General features: G+C 48.0%; 1 protein-coding gene across 1 annotated transcript in view; it reads right to left on the reverse strand.

Moving 5' to 3' along the window:
• Window positions 1-496: 496 nt before the first annotated feature.
• Window positions 497-16,404, reverse strand: part of PPTC7 (PTC7 protein phosphatase homolog (S. cerevisiae)) — a 38,311-nt gene continuing 22,403 nt past the window's right edge. The window contains exons 2-6 of the mRNA XM_006894664.1: window positions 13,069-13,248; window positions 7,560-7,758; window positions 4,112-4,235; window positions 2,484-2,613; window positions 497-555 (exon numbers count right to left, since the gene is read on the reverse strand). Coding sequence (XP_006894726.1) covers window positions 497-555; window positions 2,484-2,613; window positions 4,112-4,235; window positions 7,560-7,758; window positions 13,069-13,248 — 692 coding nt within the window. The remainder of the gene's footprint in view (window positions 556-2,483; window positions 2,614-4,111; window positions 4,236-7,559; window positions 7,759-13,068; window positions 13,249-16,404) is intronic.

The raw sequence follows: 16,404 nt of genomic DNA on the forward strand, positions 1-16,404 counted from the left end.
TAACGAATTATGAACGTTTCTAGTAGATGGAGCAGAACATGTAGTTTGCCAGATTTTTTTTGGTTTTTTTTTTGTTTTTATAAATACAAAATTTTATTTGCATTTCATTAGTAGTTTGCCAGATTTTTAAAAATCCCTTTTATGCAATGTAATTTTGAATTCACCATACCCCACATTACTCATTGCCAACAAACTCTGACAGCTTGCAAAGGATAACGGCCATTGTGACGTGGAAATTCTTCCTCCCCTCACAGGAAAGGACAAGGAGAGATGAAGGCCACTCTTCACCTCCAAGTTCTCTTCAGTTGTGGCTGGCAGACACGAGCTAGGAAATGACAGTAGTGGTTCTCAACTGGGTCTCAAAAGGACAGGCAAACGCTCACATCACTGGCCATTGAGATCAGTGGCAAAGAAACATGGTCCTGCCTGCAGGGTCCGCGCGGCAGGGGAGAGTCCAGGACGGAGAAAAGGCAGGCAGGTGCTGAAGTGGGACGAGTCAGTCTGTGTACTCGGCCACGATCGACAGAAGGACGGTGATGTCATCTGGCTTTCCACCTAAGAGGAAAAAGAAGTAACGTGTAAAAGGAGAAGTCTATCTGCATGGAAACCAAAGTGCACACATACACAAGAGGAAAACCCACGCACATGTGTTATCCGAATAGAAATATAGTAGTAGGAGACAAAGCTGCACTCTAGGCAGTTTATGTGCCAGTACACCCAAGCTTATGAACAAGACAAACTGTACTTGGAAAATCTGCTATCAGGGACCTCAACAAAGTACGGAGAAGCAACGATGTGCGTCTATAGAGACTAAAGTGCACCTAATCCAGTCATTGGTCTTCGCATTACTTGCTATGTATCAGAGAGCTGGACAATGACTAAGGATGACAAGAAAAACAGATGATGCCTTTGAGTTGTGGTGCTGGAGAAAAGTCTTGAACATACCGTGGACCATCAAGAAAACAAACAGGTCTTTCTCGCAGAGGGTGAAACCCAGTTTGTCCTTGGAGGCTAGGATTCTGAAGCTCCATCTCAAATACTCTGGGCATATGGCCTGGAGAAAATGGTCCTTGGAGAAGGACATCATGTTTGGAAGTGTGGAGGGATAGGTGCAGGAGAGGAAGACCCCGGATGAGATGGATTGATACTGTGTCTGGGGCAATGGGTGTGGGTGTATCAGAGTCAGCGAGCCTGGCTCAGGACAGGGCAGGGGTCAGAGCTGGTGTACTTGGGTCACTGTGAGTCGCAGGCGATCTGGCAGCACATAACCACCACAACACTCGAGCAGCAAAAGAGAATCATTAAAAACAAACATGTTGTTATTGTTGTTATGTGCCATCGAGTCATTTGCGACTCATAGCGACCCTATGTATAACAGCCCTAAACCCTGCTCTACCCTATGCCAATCGCATTGCCTCTGACACACCCATCCCGATTACCCCAGTCACTGAATCAATCCATCTCATAGAGGGTCTTCCTCTCCTGCACTGTCCCTCCACCCTCCCAAGCATGATGTCCCTCACCAAGGACCTCTCCATCCCTCCTTGCAACATGTCCAAAGTATGTCAGACGAAGCCCCAGAATCCTTGCCTCCAAGGAGTAGCTTGGTTTAACCCTCTCCATACATGCACAAAATCTGAGAAGTAAACCAAAATCACACAATAATACATGTAATTTAAAGGAAATTTTTAAAAGCACTGTTGTTTCTTTTCCACCAGAGCTGTGTTAATATGGCCACTACTATACTGTTTAAATCAATCACGGTGAAGATAGTATCTAGTTAAGATAAATTTGCCCACTGAGAAAGTGAACATGTCTCTATTCAATCCTAATTTGGGCAAACAGACCCAATGTTTTGAAACCAGCAGCAGGCTTGTATTCTAATTTGCAAACAGCTATGGTATGTGCGGCTTTCTATTTTAATAGCTCTGCAGGGCGAAGAAATGCTTTCCATGTCATAATAGTACTAGAGCAAGACGCTGCTTCCCGTCAGTGTGCATGCTCCCTCCACACGCTGTCCCAGCCCTCAGCCTGCGCTCTGGCCTGCTCCTGTCACGGACAACCCAGTGGACTGGAGGGCCCTGCAGCCAAGGGCAGTTTAAGTTTGCGTCCACTGCAGCGATCTGGCAGGCAACCTGCAGCCAAGGAGCCCCACCAAAGAAGGGAGGAGAGGCGAGGTGTCAGACACGTGAAGGGGAGAATGTGACAGGGTGAGGAATGCCCAGGCCCCGCAGGAGGAGCTTGGAAGCCATTCAGGCTCCAGGTCCCGCCTGCCTGTGCAGCCAATCAGGTTCCCCTGTGGAGGACAACCTCTGTGGGAGGGCGATGATCTGCCTTTGCTCTGGGGCCTCCAAGGTCAAGGCCTGCTGACCTTGCTCAGAATCACAGGCTGGCGCTGGGAGGCTCACCTCACACCCTACTGCCCAGATGCTCCCATTTCACTCTGTCCCCAATTAGTCCCCAGGACTTTCCCGAATGCTTACCTCTCACATTAAGCCCGTTGTCGCATGCAAATTGTGCAAAAGGTGACATATAGTTTGGGTCATAGGCCAGCTCGTGAGCTTGCTCAGCAATACTCCTCGCCGTCTGCTGTATACTCTCGTAATTGGAATTCTGAGACAAAGGGGAGGAGGGGTTATTGTGACCATAACACCCAGAGGTGCTGCATGCAAACATCACATTCCTCTAACCATGACTCCCATCAGGTCTGTGTGCTGGTTTAAGAACATCTGCTCTGACCACATGCCTGCACAGGGTCAACCGTGAAGGTCAGAACTGTCAGTTTTAACTTCCTCCACTCCCCATTTTAAATTCTTAAGGTGGTCTTGCTAAAACAGAGCAGACCTGACGGCATTTGAAGAGTGGTCTAAAATACGTCGCCGTTTGGGAATCTGGCCCCTGCCAAGCACAGTTTTGGTCTCTGAGCAGGAGCTGCGAGCTGCCCTCCTGCACATCACAAGCATGACGGCTCCTGAGTCAGACCTCAGCTGTGCTGGCATCTGTAAAGCGGGGACGGAAAATGAGCTCCACTTTGGTTCAAACATTCTAGGATTCCACGTTGTTTCGGTATCAATGAAACGGGTCTTTGCTTTCCGCCTCCTCCAATGACAGCCCCTCTATTCTCTACACTTTGACCTCCTCCGTCTTCACCTCCTCTTACTGACCCAGCACCACATCGTGCATTTATTTCTCTGCTGTGTTCCCCACTCCAGGGGACACTCCACGAGACAGCCATGCTGTGTGGTCTGTTAACACATGCACGGGCCTCACACCAGGCAGGCTGCTGGGAGCATGAGGTGCACTGTCGTAGCTAATCCTCATGGCTACCTGTCAAGCAAGATGAAGCAGGGCCCATTTTACAGGGAGAGGTAAGCCAGTGGTGCAATCGTTAAAGCACTGGCTGCTAACCAAAAGCTCTAGAGTTCAGATCATCTGTCCCAAGGGAGAAAAAGAGGCCAGTCTGCTTCTGTGAAGATTCCACACTGGAAACCCCAAAGGACGGTGCCACCTGCTCTACAGAGCAGCTCGGAGCTGGAATCGACTTGACTGCAGGGGTCTGGGTTTCCTTTGTTTTTTTTTTTTTAACAGGAAAGAAAAGTATTGCCCAGAATGGTTGATAAACTTGCCACAAATTATAAGGGTCCATGGTAAGCACACTGAAGAGGAAAGAGTCCTTTTCCCCAGACACCTCAGTTTTACAAAGCCTGTGGCTTCCGTGTCCTTGCGGCCTGTGTGCGGCAGATGTGCTGCCCCTGGTCGGCTCTGGTATGACTGCCTGTCCTCCCAGCATCAGCACCTGCTGGCTTTGTTATAGGGAGGGAGACCAGGAGCCAACCGCATCCAAGTATAAACACACTCCAGATAAAAATGTCCCCTTCTGGACTTTTCTCACCATACCACCCCTAATGACCCCCTTGTATGAGAACCCTCACTTTCATTCCTAATGTTCCCTATTTTAATTCCATTCACAAATGCTTAGAAGAGCAGAACTACTGCAATTCTCCTAAAGTCCTTTCCGAAACTATACAAATGGGACGATGCAATTCGATCACTCACACGTAGCAACCTTGGGAGCCCACTCTCTCCAAGGCTAATCTTTTGAGTCAATTACCTTTAACTTTTTGAGCTCCTGAAGGATCATGTAATCAGGCATGTTGTCAAAGAGTCCATCTGTTGCTGTCAGGATAATGTCTCCCAGCTGGACATCAAAAGATGTGCTATCAGCTGCTTCTGGGCTGTGGCAAGGACAGAGCAGGAACAGATAAGAAAACCCTCTGAGATGCACTTGAACCCGTGCTACAGTCACTCTGCACGACACCAGGGGCTGCAGACAGTGACCTGAGTGGGAGGGGGCCATAGGGGACTCAAAACCAAAGCACCCTCAACTTGACAAAAACCCTCAAAATGACACAAACGAGCAGTATGGAGAAGGCCCCTTCCGTTGGAGGGGCTGAGGACAGAGAACGGAGCGCAGAGTACAACGCAGTCACTTTGAGGCTAAGATTCCTAACGTTGAATAACTTCACTGGATACTCATAATAGATGCTCCCAAGAAACAATGAGTGTGATGATGAGTGGTTCAGCGGGGGACGTTTCTGAGTCAGATGCTGACAAGCCTCTACAATCAAAGTGGAAAAGGGCCTGCATCTCCTAATTGTTCAGAAACACACTCTGTCCTCTCTTCCTCCCGCTCCAGCACCAGTTTCCTAGCAGGCTGGCCACAGGCTCTGGAGTTTCCTGATAGTTGGGGTGTGCACCGAGTCCCAGGGCAGCACGCAGAGAGATCAGGGAAAGCCGACTCCAATTACAGAGCTTTGTCACAGACAAGACGGGAGGTCTGTGTGTTTCCCTTGTGGGTGCCTAGGACACAAGAACACAGGTGTGGAGAGAAGGCCACCTGCACAGAAGGGAGGGCCCCAGGGGATCCAGGCTGGTCCTCTCCTCCGTTGTGAGGCAGGTGGCAGGAAGGGGAGGTACTGAAGACCTAGCTGAGAACCCTCCAGCCAGCCCAAATGAGAAAAGAGCCCAGAAAAATTCAGAAAATGACCTGATTGGGAGGGGGCAGTAGGGGAGTCAAAACCAAAGCTCCCACAACTTGATAAAAACCCCCAAAATGACACAAATGAGCAGTATGACTTAATATTTGTTAAAAACAAAAAAAGACCCAAAACACGTTATACAATGACGACAAACCCCCTACACATGATAGGGATTTCCATAAACTATGGTGAAAAATGTCTGGGGGGAAGAAAGCAGTGACACGTACAACAGTCCTGTGTTGGATCCCAGAGAGGAAGAGTGAGGGGCAGCTACACGGCCAAACAGTGCACAGGCTGGGAAAACAGCCTCTACAGGAAAAGCTACAAGTCAAGGTCAACGTCACTCCTTTACAGAGAAAAGGAGCTGTAATAACTGAGGAGATACACAGAACAGGGGAGGAAAAAAAGACTGGAAAACAGGTCAACTCTTTCTGAGGAACAGAGAGGAACAAGGCAGCCACATGGCATTTGCTGGGTCTCTGGAAGCTCCTCGGATAGAGAGATTACCGAGCAGGCTGGCTCTGCAGGCCCGTTCTGTGCTGAGGTCTCCTTTTGCCCAGGAGCGTCCTTTGCTACCTTGCCTGCGAGAGGCTGGCCACTACTGGACGGTCCGTCCTCTCCCCCCGGCCTCCCACCCGTGAGCCTGGTGTCCCGCCAGCTGCAGCCCTGCCCATTTTGATTGAACACTGGGCTGCTGGAAACTTCCGACTGCACTGAAACCCGAGCTGAAATCACATGCTAGGGAGCCGCCTCTGGGTGCCAGGGGAAACCATGGCTCCTGGGCGGCCCATGCCGTGGTGGGCGGCACTCAGGACCGCACAGTGCTGTTCCCCGTGACCACCCGCTGAGTTATGAACCACCTGAGCCCTGGGGTCCTGACTCTCATCAGGACGAAATGAATATGCAGTCCAGCCAGCCCACGAAGGACCTATAGTCAGATATTCTTCCAAATATGGTCATCTGGCTGCATCTAGAAGTGTTCCTTCTCTGCTGGAGTCAGAGACAGGCTTTCTGTTAACAGGCTCAATGTCATTTATGAAATGGCGATAAGACTTCAGTACAGTTTGGACTTAAGATCTGGATTCATAGAAACCTATACGGAGAGAGAGTAGGCACCTGCAAGAATGTGTGCATTTTCCACGAAAGGCCCAGTGTCCTGTTAACAAACACTCAGAAACTAGCCACAATGCCTGTGCCAGGTCCTGCAAGGCTGTTCATGGCACTCTGCACTCACATTGGAAAAGAGGAAGCTGTAAAAACTATGTATATTCTCAACAACAAGAGGAAGCTGTAAAAACTATGCATATTCAACGACAACAAAAATAAAACCAACTCCATCTAAGACGCAGCTAACTGGTCTCTGCCCAGTCAAAGCAAGGAAGAGTGAAGAAAATCAAAGACTAGTGGAAAAAGTGAATGCAAAGGACTAACGTGTCTGTGCACTCTGGCAGCACAACCTGAGAGAGAAGGGACAGAGCGTGCCCAGCGGCCACCACCACAACCACCACCACCACCGTGCTGGACGGTCACACCGGGAGGTCCTGGCTACAGCGCAGAAAAATGTGCAAGACAATTGTGAGAAAGATCAGGCTTACTGGTCGAATTAAGAGACTGGGCGCTACGCATACGACCTTTGTCAACCTTTTAACTCCCTGAGCCTCTCCTGTCTCAACTTTCAGCCGAACAATAGATAGGCCCATAAGATGCACAGGGAGGTACATACTTTCTAGAATAACCAATCATAGAGAATCAGAGGGCAGCCACTTGCCCAGAGTTAAAGCTCAGAAGGCAAACAGGGATAGGAAAGGACAAGTGGGAACAGGAAACACTGAGGCCAGTGGGAAGAGAGCGGTCACACTGTGGAGACTGCAGTCTGTTGTGAATCAGATGTATACAAACTACTATATGGAAACCTAATTTGCTCAGTAAGCTTTCAACAAATAACGATAAAAAGGAACAAAAACCAAACTAAAAGTGAACCAAAAAAAGTACCAAATGTTTGGTAAAGTTCTTGTTCATCTGAAAAATGAGCTGTGAGAAGGTATTAGTAGTGAAAAAACAGCTTAATAGCATCCCCACAGAAGGCTAAAACAGACCCACATCTGATCCCTTTCCTGCACATTGGCTCTGCCGTGATAGGTTTTGCAAGCCCCAGCCGACGCAGGTAACAGGATGCCCTGAGAACCGGGAACTGCGGGGCCTAACAAGGCAGACATCTGGGCTGCCTCATCCCTCACAACGTATGCAGTCTCGTACAGGCACCGGTGAGCACGGCGAGCACAGCAGCCCGGCTCTCCAGACACCACGTGCAGCGGCGTGAAGAACTGCTCTTCCCGGGGCCCGGACTGTCAGTCCTGTCAAACTGCTCGGTGCTTATCAGAATTTGATTTGGTTCAAATAGCAAGTTCAAGCACAGCATCTTTCCACGTGTGAGCCTGAACGGTTCTCCTGATGCGCACACTGCCAGGGTGTCTTCCTTTCTCATCTGAGGGGTCTGCCGTACTGTGGACACGACCTTACCTGTCGCTCAGGACAACGCCTTCGGCTTCGGGGGGCGCGATGGACAGCTGGAAGGGAGTGTTGAAGTAGTGCTGCTGCTCGTCCGAGCGGTGCACGACTTCGCCGCCGCGGACCACCAGGAAGCCCGAATCACCCAGGTTTGCTGTGTGTAAGCGGTGGCTGGTTCTGTCCAGGATCACGATGCAGGCGGTGCTGCTACCTAGAAACACAAACCATTTCCATCCATTTTCTCTTCCACAGCTCCCTTCGTGTACACAATGCCAGCACAGAACCAAAAAGCAACACACCGTTCTGTGCATCTCCTCTGCCTAAAAGGGCCATAAAGCCTGCAATGTGAGGACTAATCTGGTCAGGGCCAGCATGGTGGGGCAAGAAAGAGGTGTACGCGTCACACACCACACAGAGGCCTCTGATGACTGGACTCTTGTACATGCAGAGGAAGAAAGCTCTAGAGGAGTGCCGCTGAAGCACAGCGACTATCTACGCCAGCTCTCAAGAGCTCTGCAGGCGGCTGACAGTCCATTTTAACATGGAAATGCCAGCACGGGAATGTCTCCTTCTCCTGGCATTTCTTATTAGTCCCTGGCAGGAAGCCTTCTCTATGATTTCATTACCATTCAAGACAGGGTACAGAGCTACACTTTTAAGCCAGGTTCCCATCTGGCAGGGTCATGAAAAACTTGTGCTGGAGATGAACAAATGACTCAAAAGACCTGGAGTCCCAGGTGGCGGGGACATCCACCTGCTCCCTTTCCTGCTGTTCAGGGGACAGCCATAACCCACGTGGTCAGCACACAGTGCCTGTGCACCTCTGCTCCAACTAGCCCACACGACCTTTCCCAGATGCAGCGTCTGATAACATGAGCACAGATCGCGCTTAGTAAGGACATATAGCACTCAACCGGCCCAAAAAAGTCAAGAGTAAAAATAGGCAGCTACCAAGGAGTGACCACTTTCACTGTCCACCGTAACAGAGGCCGAGAGGATGTGAGGCAGGAGTGCAGGAGGCCCCCAGATCAGCTGCACTCACACCGTGAGGGGCCAGGGGAATGAAGCCCCCCTTCTGAGAGGCCACAGAAATACTCGATTCCCACTCAGTGACCCTACAGGACACAGAGAACTGCCCACAGGGTTTTCAGGGCTGACATTCCTCATGGGAGCGGGCTGCCCCCTCTGTCTCCGGAAGTGTGGCCGGTTAGCAGCCAGCGCTGTAATCACAGCATCACCAGGGTTTCTGAAAGGCCCTGACAAACCCCTGTAACCTCTAAAGTGACAAAGCACAGCATATCCGTGTCATGGAAGGCCAGCCAAGCTCGGTGGTCACCCAGCAGCCATGGGACCTATGACATTGACCAACCTCTGCACCTGCCTCTCCATCTAGAGAAACAAGGGTGACTCCTTCATAGTCCTGTTATGAGTTCAAGTGTGTCAATTCTTTATAATGCATAGGAAATGTAAGCTATTTAACAGCCATTAAAATTATGTCGGAGAAATATATCTGAAAAGGAAAAGTGAAATGAAAAGTGTGTAAACTTAATATGAAATGAATGTTGCCTTAAAAACAAGATAAAAAAAATCTGAAGAAGTGTAAAACAAAGAGAGTAGTAAAGCTTACCGTAAAAATTAAAAAGAGTAAAGTACAAACTGTTCAAGGTGCTAGTGAACACCAGAGAAATCAGGTTAGAAGCCAGCTGTGTTAAACCTCAGTGTGGAGTCCCAGCCCTGTGTGACAATACGTGACAGGGACAGACAGTCTTGTCCACGTCACAGAGCTGCTCAGAGCACACAATGAAGAGCCAAGGCAGCAAACCTGCAGAGGCCAGAGCAGTGCGTGCGAAACTGTCAGAGAGCGCAAACCTCCACAGTTCCTGACAGGGCAACAGAAGCGTCTACCCATCAAAGGAACAGACGGGGAAGACCCAGAAAGCAAGGCATGCGTGACTTCCGGGTTTCACAGGTTTCACAGACACGGTAACGCTACGTATGTATACATGGAAATCTGGAGGCTAGCCTCTAAAATAGAAAAAGCCCCCTTAGTGAGATTATGAGTCATTTAATTTATTGCTATTAATTTTTCCTTAATGAAAATGTATGACTTAATGCTAAGTCACATTCGACACATTAAATGTCAAAGAAAAGAACCAAACGGGCCCTGTAACTAGCCGGCAGTACTGCCAGATAATGCGCTCCCATCACTACAGTACAGGTGACATCACCAGTTACCTCCGCTTCCTAACTGCACAAAAACGTCAACCATTTATCATTAAGGTTCACCGTGCAAAAGATCTCAGCACAGGCAGCATGACACGCTCTTGAGAAAGAGGTGACAAACAGTACAGCCTTGCAGACTGCTACACGAGGGCCGTCTGTTGACAACTGAGGCAGCCACTGGGCTACCCCTGCAGCCGGGACCACAGTACCAGTGAGCAAGTGCCAGCTCGCCTTACCTGGAGGGCACAAGCCTGCTTCTTAGCCCCCTCCCATTACTGAGGAGTGCACAGGCTCAAGAGCTCGGCTTACATGTGTGGAGGGGAACACAGGCCGAGAAAATGAAGGAGAAAAGGGCCAGGAATGACAGAGCTGGTGAGCGCCACAGCAGGGACCAGGCGACTCCCGCATGCTACCATGGAAATCCTTGTATCCCGCAGCCCTGGGCTCTGTGAACTAGACAGCAGATAAAGGGATGGCCTTATTAGGACCAACTGCTCAAATTCCTCGGCTATACTGACCTACACTCCCAGAAGGGATCCCAAAGCAGCAGTCATCAGCACTGGCCCATGGGGCCAACCTAGACTCAAGCAAAAAATGGGGATAGCTGCCAGGCTGGTCCTTCATATCAGAATGGCTTCACAGGCTTGCTAGGAATTGTTAGACTAAAAAAACCCCATATGCACATGAATGTGTAAAAGCTGGATTAGTACAAGGTGGGAACCTGCAAAAAAAAGGAAAATCTTTTCTAGCAACAAAGAGCTAGAAGAATGGTCAGGGCTGTACCCCTCTCAGAGGCGGACAACGCTGGAGGTTCAGAGCACCCAGGCAGCTAGCTGCATGGGCCTTCAGCTCTCCAGCTCCACCGGACAGACAGATGCTGAGTCTAACCTTACAAAGCTAGCATCATGTATGAGGACCTCAACTAAAGGTCAGGGAAATCAGCAGCCTATACCTGCCAAAATAAATATGGCTGGTTTTAGCTAGAAACAGCCAAAGCTGTGCAGATGGGGAGGGAGGAGGGCACACACATCAAAGGTGGTAACAAGGGATCATCTCAGGGGATCTTCTAGAGAAAAAAGGATTCCTAATGGTCAATGGAAGAAACGTCTAACATGTCCTAAAATTGATTTTCTTATGATCTCCTTGTTAAATGAAGGTGAAGAGGAAAAGAAATGGGAGTGGGAGAAATGGTATGAAAAAACACAAGGTCTTTTCAAGTATGAAATCAGGACACTTGTAGACACCTGTGCTGATTATGCCAAGTCAAAGTAAACGTACTGCGGACTGAGGGGCAGAGCCCTCCTGGCAACATGCAGGAGCCCCCAGCCCCATACCTGTTTCTCAGCGCACACTCATCTTTTAATATATGGAGCAAGAGATCAGAGGTGGTTTCCCCAGTCATATAGCCTGTTGACAGAGAGGTACCACAAACAGAATCTAGCACATTTAACTGTGCTAAATATGAGAGTGAGTGAGACAAAGTCGTATACTGAAACCACGAGCCAAGATCGCTCCTCAGGCAGAAGTCAAACAAGCTGGTTCATCACCGCCCAGAGAAGACAGAAGGCGGCTGCATGATGAAAAGAGACCCTTTGTTTCTAAGGACTGGAAATTAAGGACAAGATTCTATAATGTGGAGAGCTCAGCTTACAAACAGAGGCTGATTTGCACTGCAATGGTGCCAGGGAGGGAGGTCTTCTCATAACAGGAAAGATGTTGGCAATTAGCAGAAACTTAATGACTCCCTTTCTGAGAGCCTGCTTAGAAGGCTGGGTGAGCTGTTGGGTAAGTTCCCAGGGAATAATTTAGCAAATGCAGCAGCTTTGCCAAAGGATGCCCACTGACACTTGATTCTAACTTTTCTAGACCAGATGAACAGAGATCTGTTTCATGCCATGCCACTGCCATCTAACCAGGAGTATGGGAGCCCATTTGCACACAGAGTGGGTGACCTCCCACCTGGAACTCCTTCTCAAGGGTCACCAGTCAAATGTTAAGAAGCCAATGCCGACCCTCTTGCCTAGAAGCTCTGGTGGTGCTATCAATTACGGAGTGGGAGACTAAGCAAAAGGAATGTAGTTCAGAATCCACCAAGCACTCCATCGGAGAGAGCCGTAGCACTCTGCTTCCAAAACGATTTACAGCTCCAGAAACGCTCCGAGGCAGTTCTCCCGCTGTCTTACAAGGCGCTGAATCAGAATCGGCTCAACGACAGCGGACTTCATTTTTAGTTATCCTCTTCCCTCCTCCCTCGGAAGATAACCGCCGTCCTGAATCCTAGATTCCTTTCAGTTCATTCTTTTATCCTATTTTTAGAATTCCTAAACAATGCAATTTCAAACATTTTATGTTTCTGAGCTTGAAATACATGGATTTACACTGCTAAGTGGTATCCAGCAATTTCCTCTCCTCCCAGCCCCTCAGTACTCTCCTCCAACATCACATCTCAAAGGCACTGACTTCTCACTCTGCTGAGGACAACACTGAAGGTCCCATGGAGCCAAAAGAACAAGCAGCTGTGTCCTGGACAAGGTGTACCAGGGTGCTCCTGCAGGGCAAGGATGGCCAAGCGTTGGCTCACACACTTTGGGCATGTAGCTAGGAGAGGCGAATCCTTAGAGAAGGACACCGTGCTTGGAAGGGGGAGGATGGAAGGAGAGGAAGACCCTCCCCAGGAGGACTGACACGGTGACCGCAGCAATGGACTTGAGTGTGTCAGAGATGGTGAGGACAGGACAGGGTGAGGTCTGTTCTTCATAAGGTCGACTCCATGGCTCCCTTCAATCCCACCCACCTCAACGATACACTCTAGAGCACTGCAGGCAGTTTGTTTCCACAGTGCATTTCCTACTGATGCCTTTTCAGGTGGGTCTGAGTTTTCTGTACTAGTAACAGCATTGCAGGGAACATTTCTGTGCATCTGCTCGTACCTACACAGCGAGTGTCCTCAGCCGAGGGCCGCACCCCCTGCGGCAGCCACGTGAACGGTCATTTGGTGGTACCTCATTTCCATCCCAGTGGCTGTACCTGTGTACATTCCCCACCCCGGCGGGAGCAAGTGTTCTGGCTGCTCGACAGCTTCTCTATCAAGCTGTTTGGGAGGTTGAGCCTTGGGAAAAAGCCAGCCAGCGGGGAGCGGTTTTCTCCACTCTTAACCACACACACACACACACACACACACACACACGCACGCACGCACGCACGCACGCCGGGGAGCGGTTTTCTCCACTCCGAGCCAGCTCCAGCTCCTCACATACACACGCATGTCCTCGAGGGGCCACCGAGGGGATGGACTTACCAAGCAAGGGGACTTTATTTTGCAGCAGCTCACAGTAGCTGGTTGTGAGGATTCCAATGGGGTTACTCGGAACAAACCGTCCTTCTTTCACCAAACGTTCACATGTCCGCATTAAAGTCCCTGAGAACTGAGATGGGTCAACGCCGTAGTCTCTCCATCCTCCAACACCATCTGCAACTCCTTAAAAACAAACCAAAAACAGATCTATTAAAGGACAATCTTAGCAACTCCCCAGGAACTCTGTCTCCACCTAACAATTTTACCACATCTGAGTTGTATGGAGGAGCCCTGGTAGTCCAGTGGTTTAAGTGTTGGGCAGCTAAATGAAACCCCCAGACATACCTCAAGGGGAAACTGAGGCAGTGTGTCCCCATAACGTCTTAGAAACCTATGGGGAGGTTCTACTGAGTCCTGTAAGACGATGAGAGTCAGAACAGATGAAAGGACGGAAACTCTTTACTTGAGTCACCATCCACTAGGATCAAGAAGCTTGGTATTTTTTGTTTTTCAGTATACATTTATGGCCTAAAATTCAGAAGAAAATTCCTTCAGTTTACTACATTATCTGTTGATTAAACACATTAAACACTTGGGCTTGTTCTTTCTTAGACTGATGAAGACACATTTTAAGTGGTATTTCTGACTAGACAAGAATTCAATTTTAGCAAGATTTTCATCTTCATGAAGGATTGTGCTAAAATATTTTAATATACTTTACAATAAAGATGGGGAAATGATTAAAAAACAAAAGTGAAGTTTAGAACCCTTTGCAAACACCAAGTAATTTCTAATACCTCTCCAATATTTCAATCTGTTTCTATCCACTAAATTCAAACACATTGTGAGAACGACAATGTTGGGTATGTACATTATGAAGGTTTTCAGTGACCTTTTCGGCAGGATAGTGAATAAAAAGGCAATAGTAACTAGCTGGTTTGGGAATAAGGGGTGGGAGCAAGACCACTCTATTTTATCACCAAATTTTCACATAAAGTCTTTAGGACTGCATCTGGTACCAAAGCAGGATACATGTGTGTTTCTCCCTGAAAAAACTGGCTTTCTATAAAATGAACACAGGGGCTTTGTGTTCCTGATGATGGCACTTGTGCCAGACAGAAAGGGCACACATCCTGAAAAAGGGAGGAAACAGACCTGGGAGACATTAAAGGGGCCACCAATAACATCACCCCTGGGGCAGCGACCTCCCTGACGCCAGATGACCAGCTAATGCGCACATTTCCACGTTAGTTAACTAAACCAGCTTCAAAATTCAGGGTGGGAGTGCTGGCAGAACAGCTGAAACAAGAGTGACCATGAAAGCCGGGGGACTCACATACTCATCTCCACTCTGTCAGATCTTTGAAAATGTCCATGATCAAAATTTTAAAAAAAGAGGTGGTAGGGGAATAAATAGACTTTTTTAGACTGTTTTTCTCCAAGCAGTTAATGAGATTTGGAAAACTATTAAGAGGATTTAAGATCATTTATCAGGGACTTCTTTTGAGGAATTCTTTTCACCATGAATTTAAATGCAACAATTTATGTTAAAACATACAATACAATTAAAGAGTGTTCGAAATACCCTCTGATGAATCATTCTTTTCAAAAGACTACATGCTTGAAGAAAGAATTTATTCTTAACCAGTCTCTGATCCAACAGCCACAATTAACTTGAAATAGAAATTAGTTTCATCTACAAATGCCCTTCACAGAGAACCATTAAAATCTAAGATAAGGTGGAGAGTAGATGCTGGCACTCACTAAATAATCTGTCAGCAAGTTAGAGTCTGACCTGCTGCGCCCTGTAACATTAATCAGATCTCTCCCAGAATAGACCACAACCTTTCCGGCACCTGTCTGCTTTTTAATGGAAAAAGAATCGCGGGCAAAACTCCACTGGCCAAATCTCCTTAGGAGGGGGAGAAAAGACGATTCAAAAAGCATATAGATTTTCAATTGGTTGTGGAAAGAAAGCGTTAGTGTACACTTGCAATGACAAGGAACATGTTATATAATGTGAAGTAGTCGTCTGGGATTAGAATCAGGTTGAAACCAGAATAACTCTACCTCCTGCACATTTGAAACCCAGCTGTACTCGTATTAGCTAGTTTTTCTACAAGGAAATGAGTATGTCCTCTACTGCACAAGCAGAAACTTCAAAGAAAAATCCATGTAAATAAATAGGGGGGGAAAGTCCACTCAGTATACATTTTAGTGGTAAAGAAAACAATGTTAAAGGGGGAAGACTGCCTAAGATTCCAAAGATAACATCACAGGACAAAGGACAAGAAAATTCTTAAGAGTAAACAGAGACTCAGAAGTACACTGGGTTAGAAAACGGTGGAGAGGAACCCAGTGCCTGCCTTCAAAATGCTCACTATCTACTGGGGAGCTAGAGAACCCACAAAGGGAGAGGGCAAAGTGCTCCCACCTATGATGCTACAAGGAGAATGGAGAAAGCCTTCTCTGAAGAAATGGCATTCAGTTTGGGACCTGGAAGACCTCAAAGACAGTGTCCCCAGCAGGGAAGGGTAATGGCAGACAATAAGGTGGAGTTGGGGTTGGGTGTGTGCATGAGAGATGGAAAAAGCCAAGGCAGGGGACAGAGCTGTTGAGCACCCAGAATGCCTGTCTAAAACTTCAGATTTTACATCCAAGACCTTTCCTTCCCAAAAGGGCAGTCTTCAGGCCAACCCAAAGGCTGGTAGATTAAAACTACTGGAGATGTGAAGACTGGGTTATCAGTGCATCTCACTATGGAGTACACCACCAGAGCCCCCTAATAACTAGACCACTTAAAAAACTTACTTACGGTAGTTTGCATTCTGTTTCTATTGAACAGCACTGCTTTAAATGAAATGCCAGCAAGGCTTCTGGCTAGAGGCTGCTGCTGCTGCAGCTCCTGGCTCAGTTATAACTCAGAGACCCTGTGTACAACAGGACAAAACCCTGCCAGAAGGCCAATCACTGCTTCCTGAGTGCAGCAGTTATCACCGCTCAACCCATCGCACTGAGGGGTCTGCCCCTTCTCCAAACTCTATTTTACTAGGCATGATGCCTTTTCCAGGGAGTATAGCCCCTCCTGATAACATGGCCAAAGTATGTGAGATAAGGAGATAAAGGAGTATTCTAATTCTTTTTTCCAAGATAAAGTATGTTTGTGCTTCCAGAAACCCATCATATATAGTCAATATTCTCACTAATACCATAATTCAAAGGCACCAGTTTTTCAGTCTTCCTTATTAATTTTCACATTCCACTGGATCTCCTTTCACTGGAATGATTGGCTGACCAGGTTTTAGCAAAGAGTGAGAGCTCCCAGTGTTGCCTCTGCTG

This window comes from Elephantulus edwardii, unplaced genomic scaffold (genome assembly GCF_000299155.1).
Source record: "Elephantulus edwardii isolate Elephantulus edwardi_28Jun2011 unplaced genomic scaffold, EleEdw1.0 scaffold00148, whole genome shotgun sequence".
In the NCBI taxonomy this organism is placed as follows: domain Eukaryota; kingdom Metazoa; phylum Chordata; class Mammalia; order Macroscelidea; family Macroscelididae; genus Elephantulus; species Elephantulus edwardii.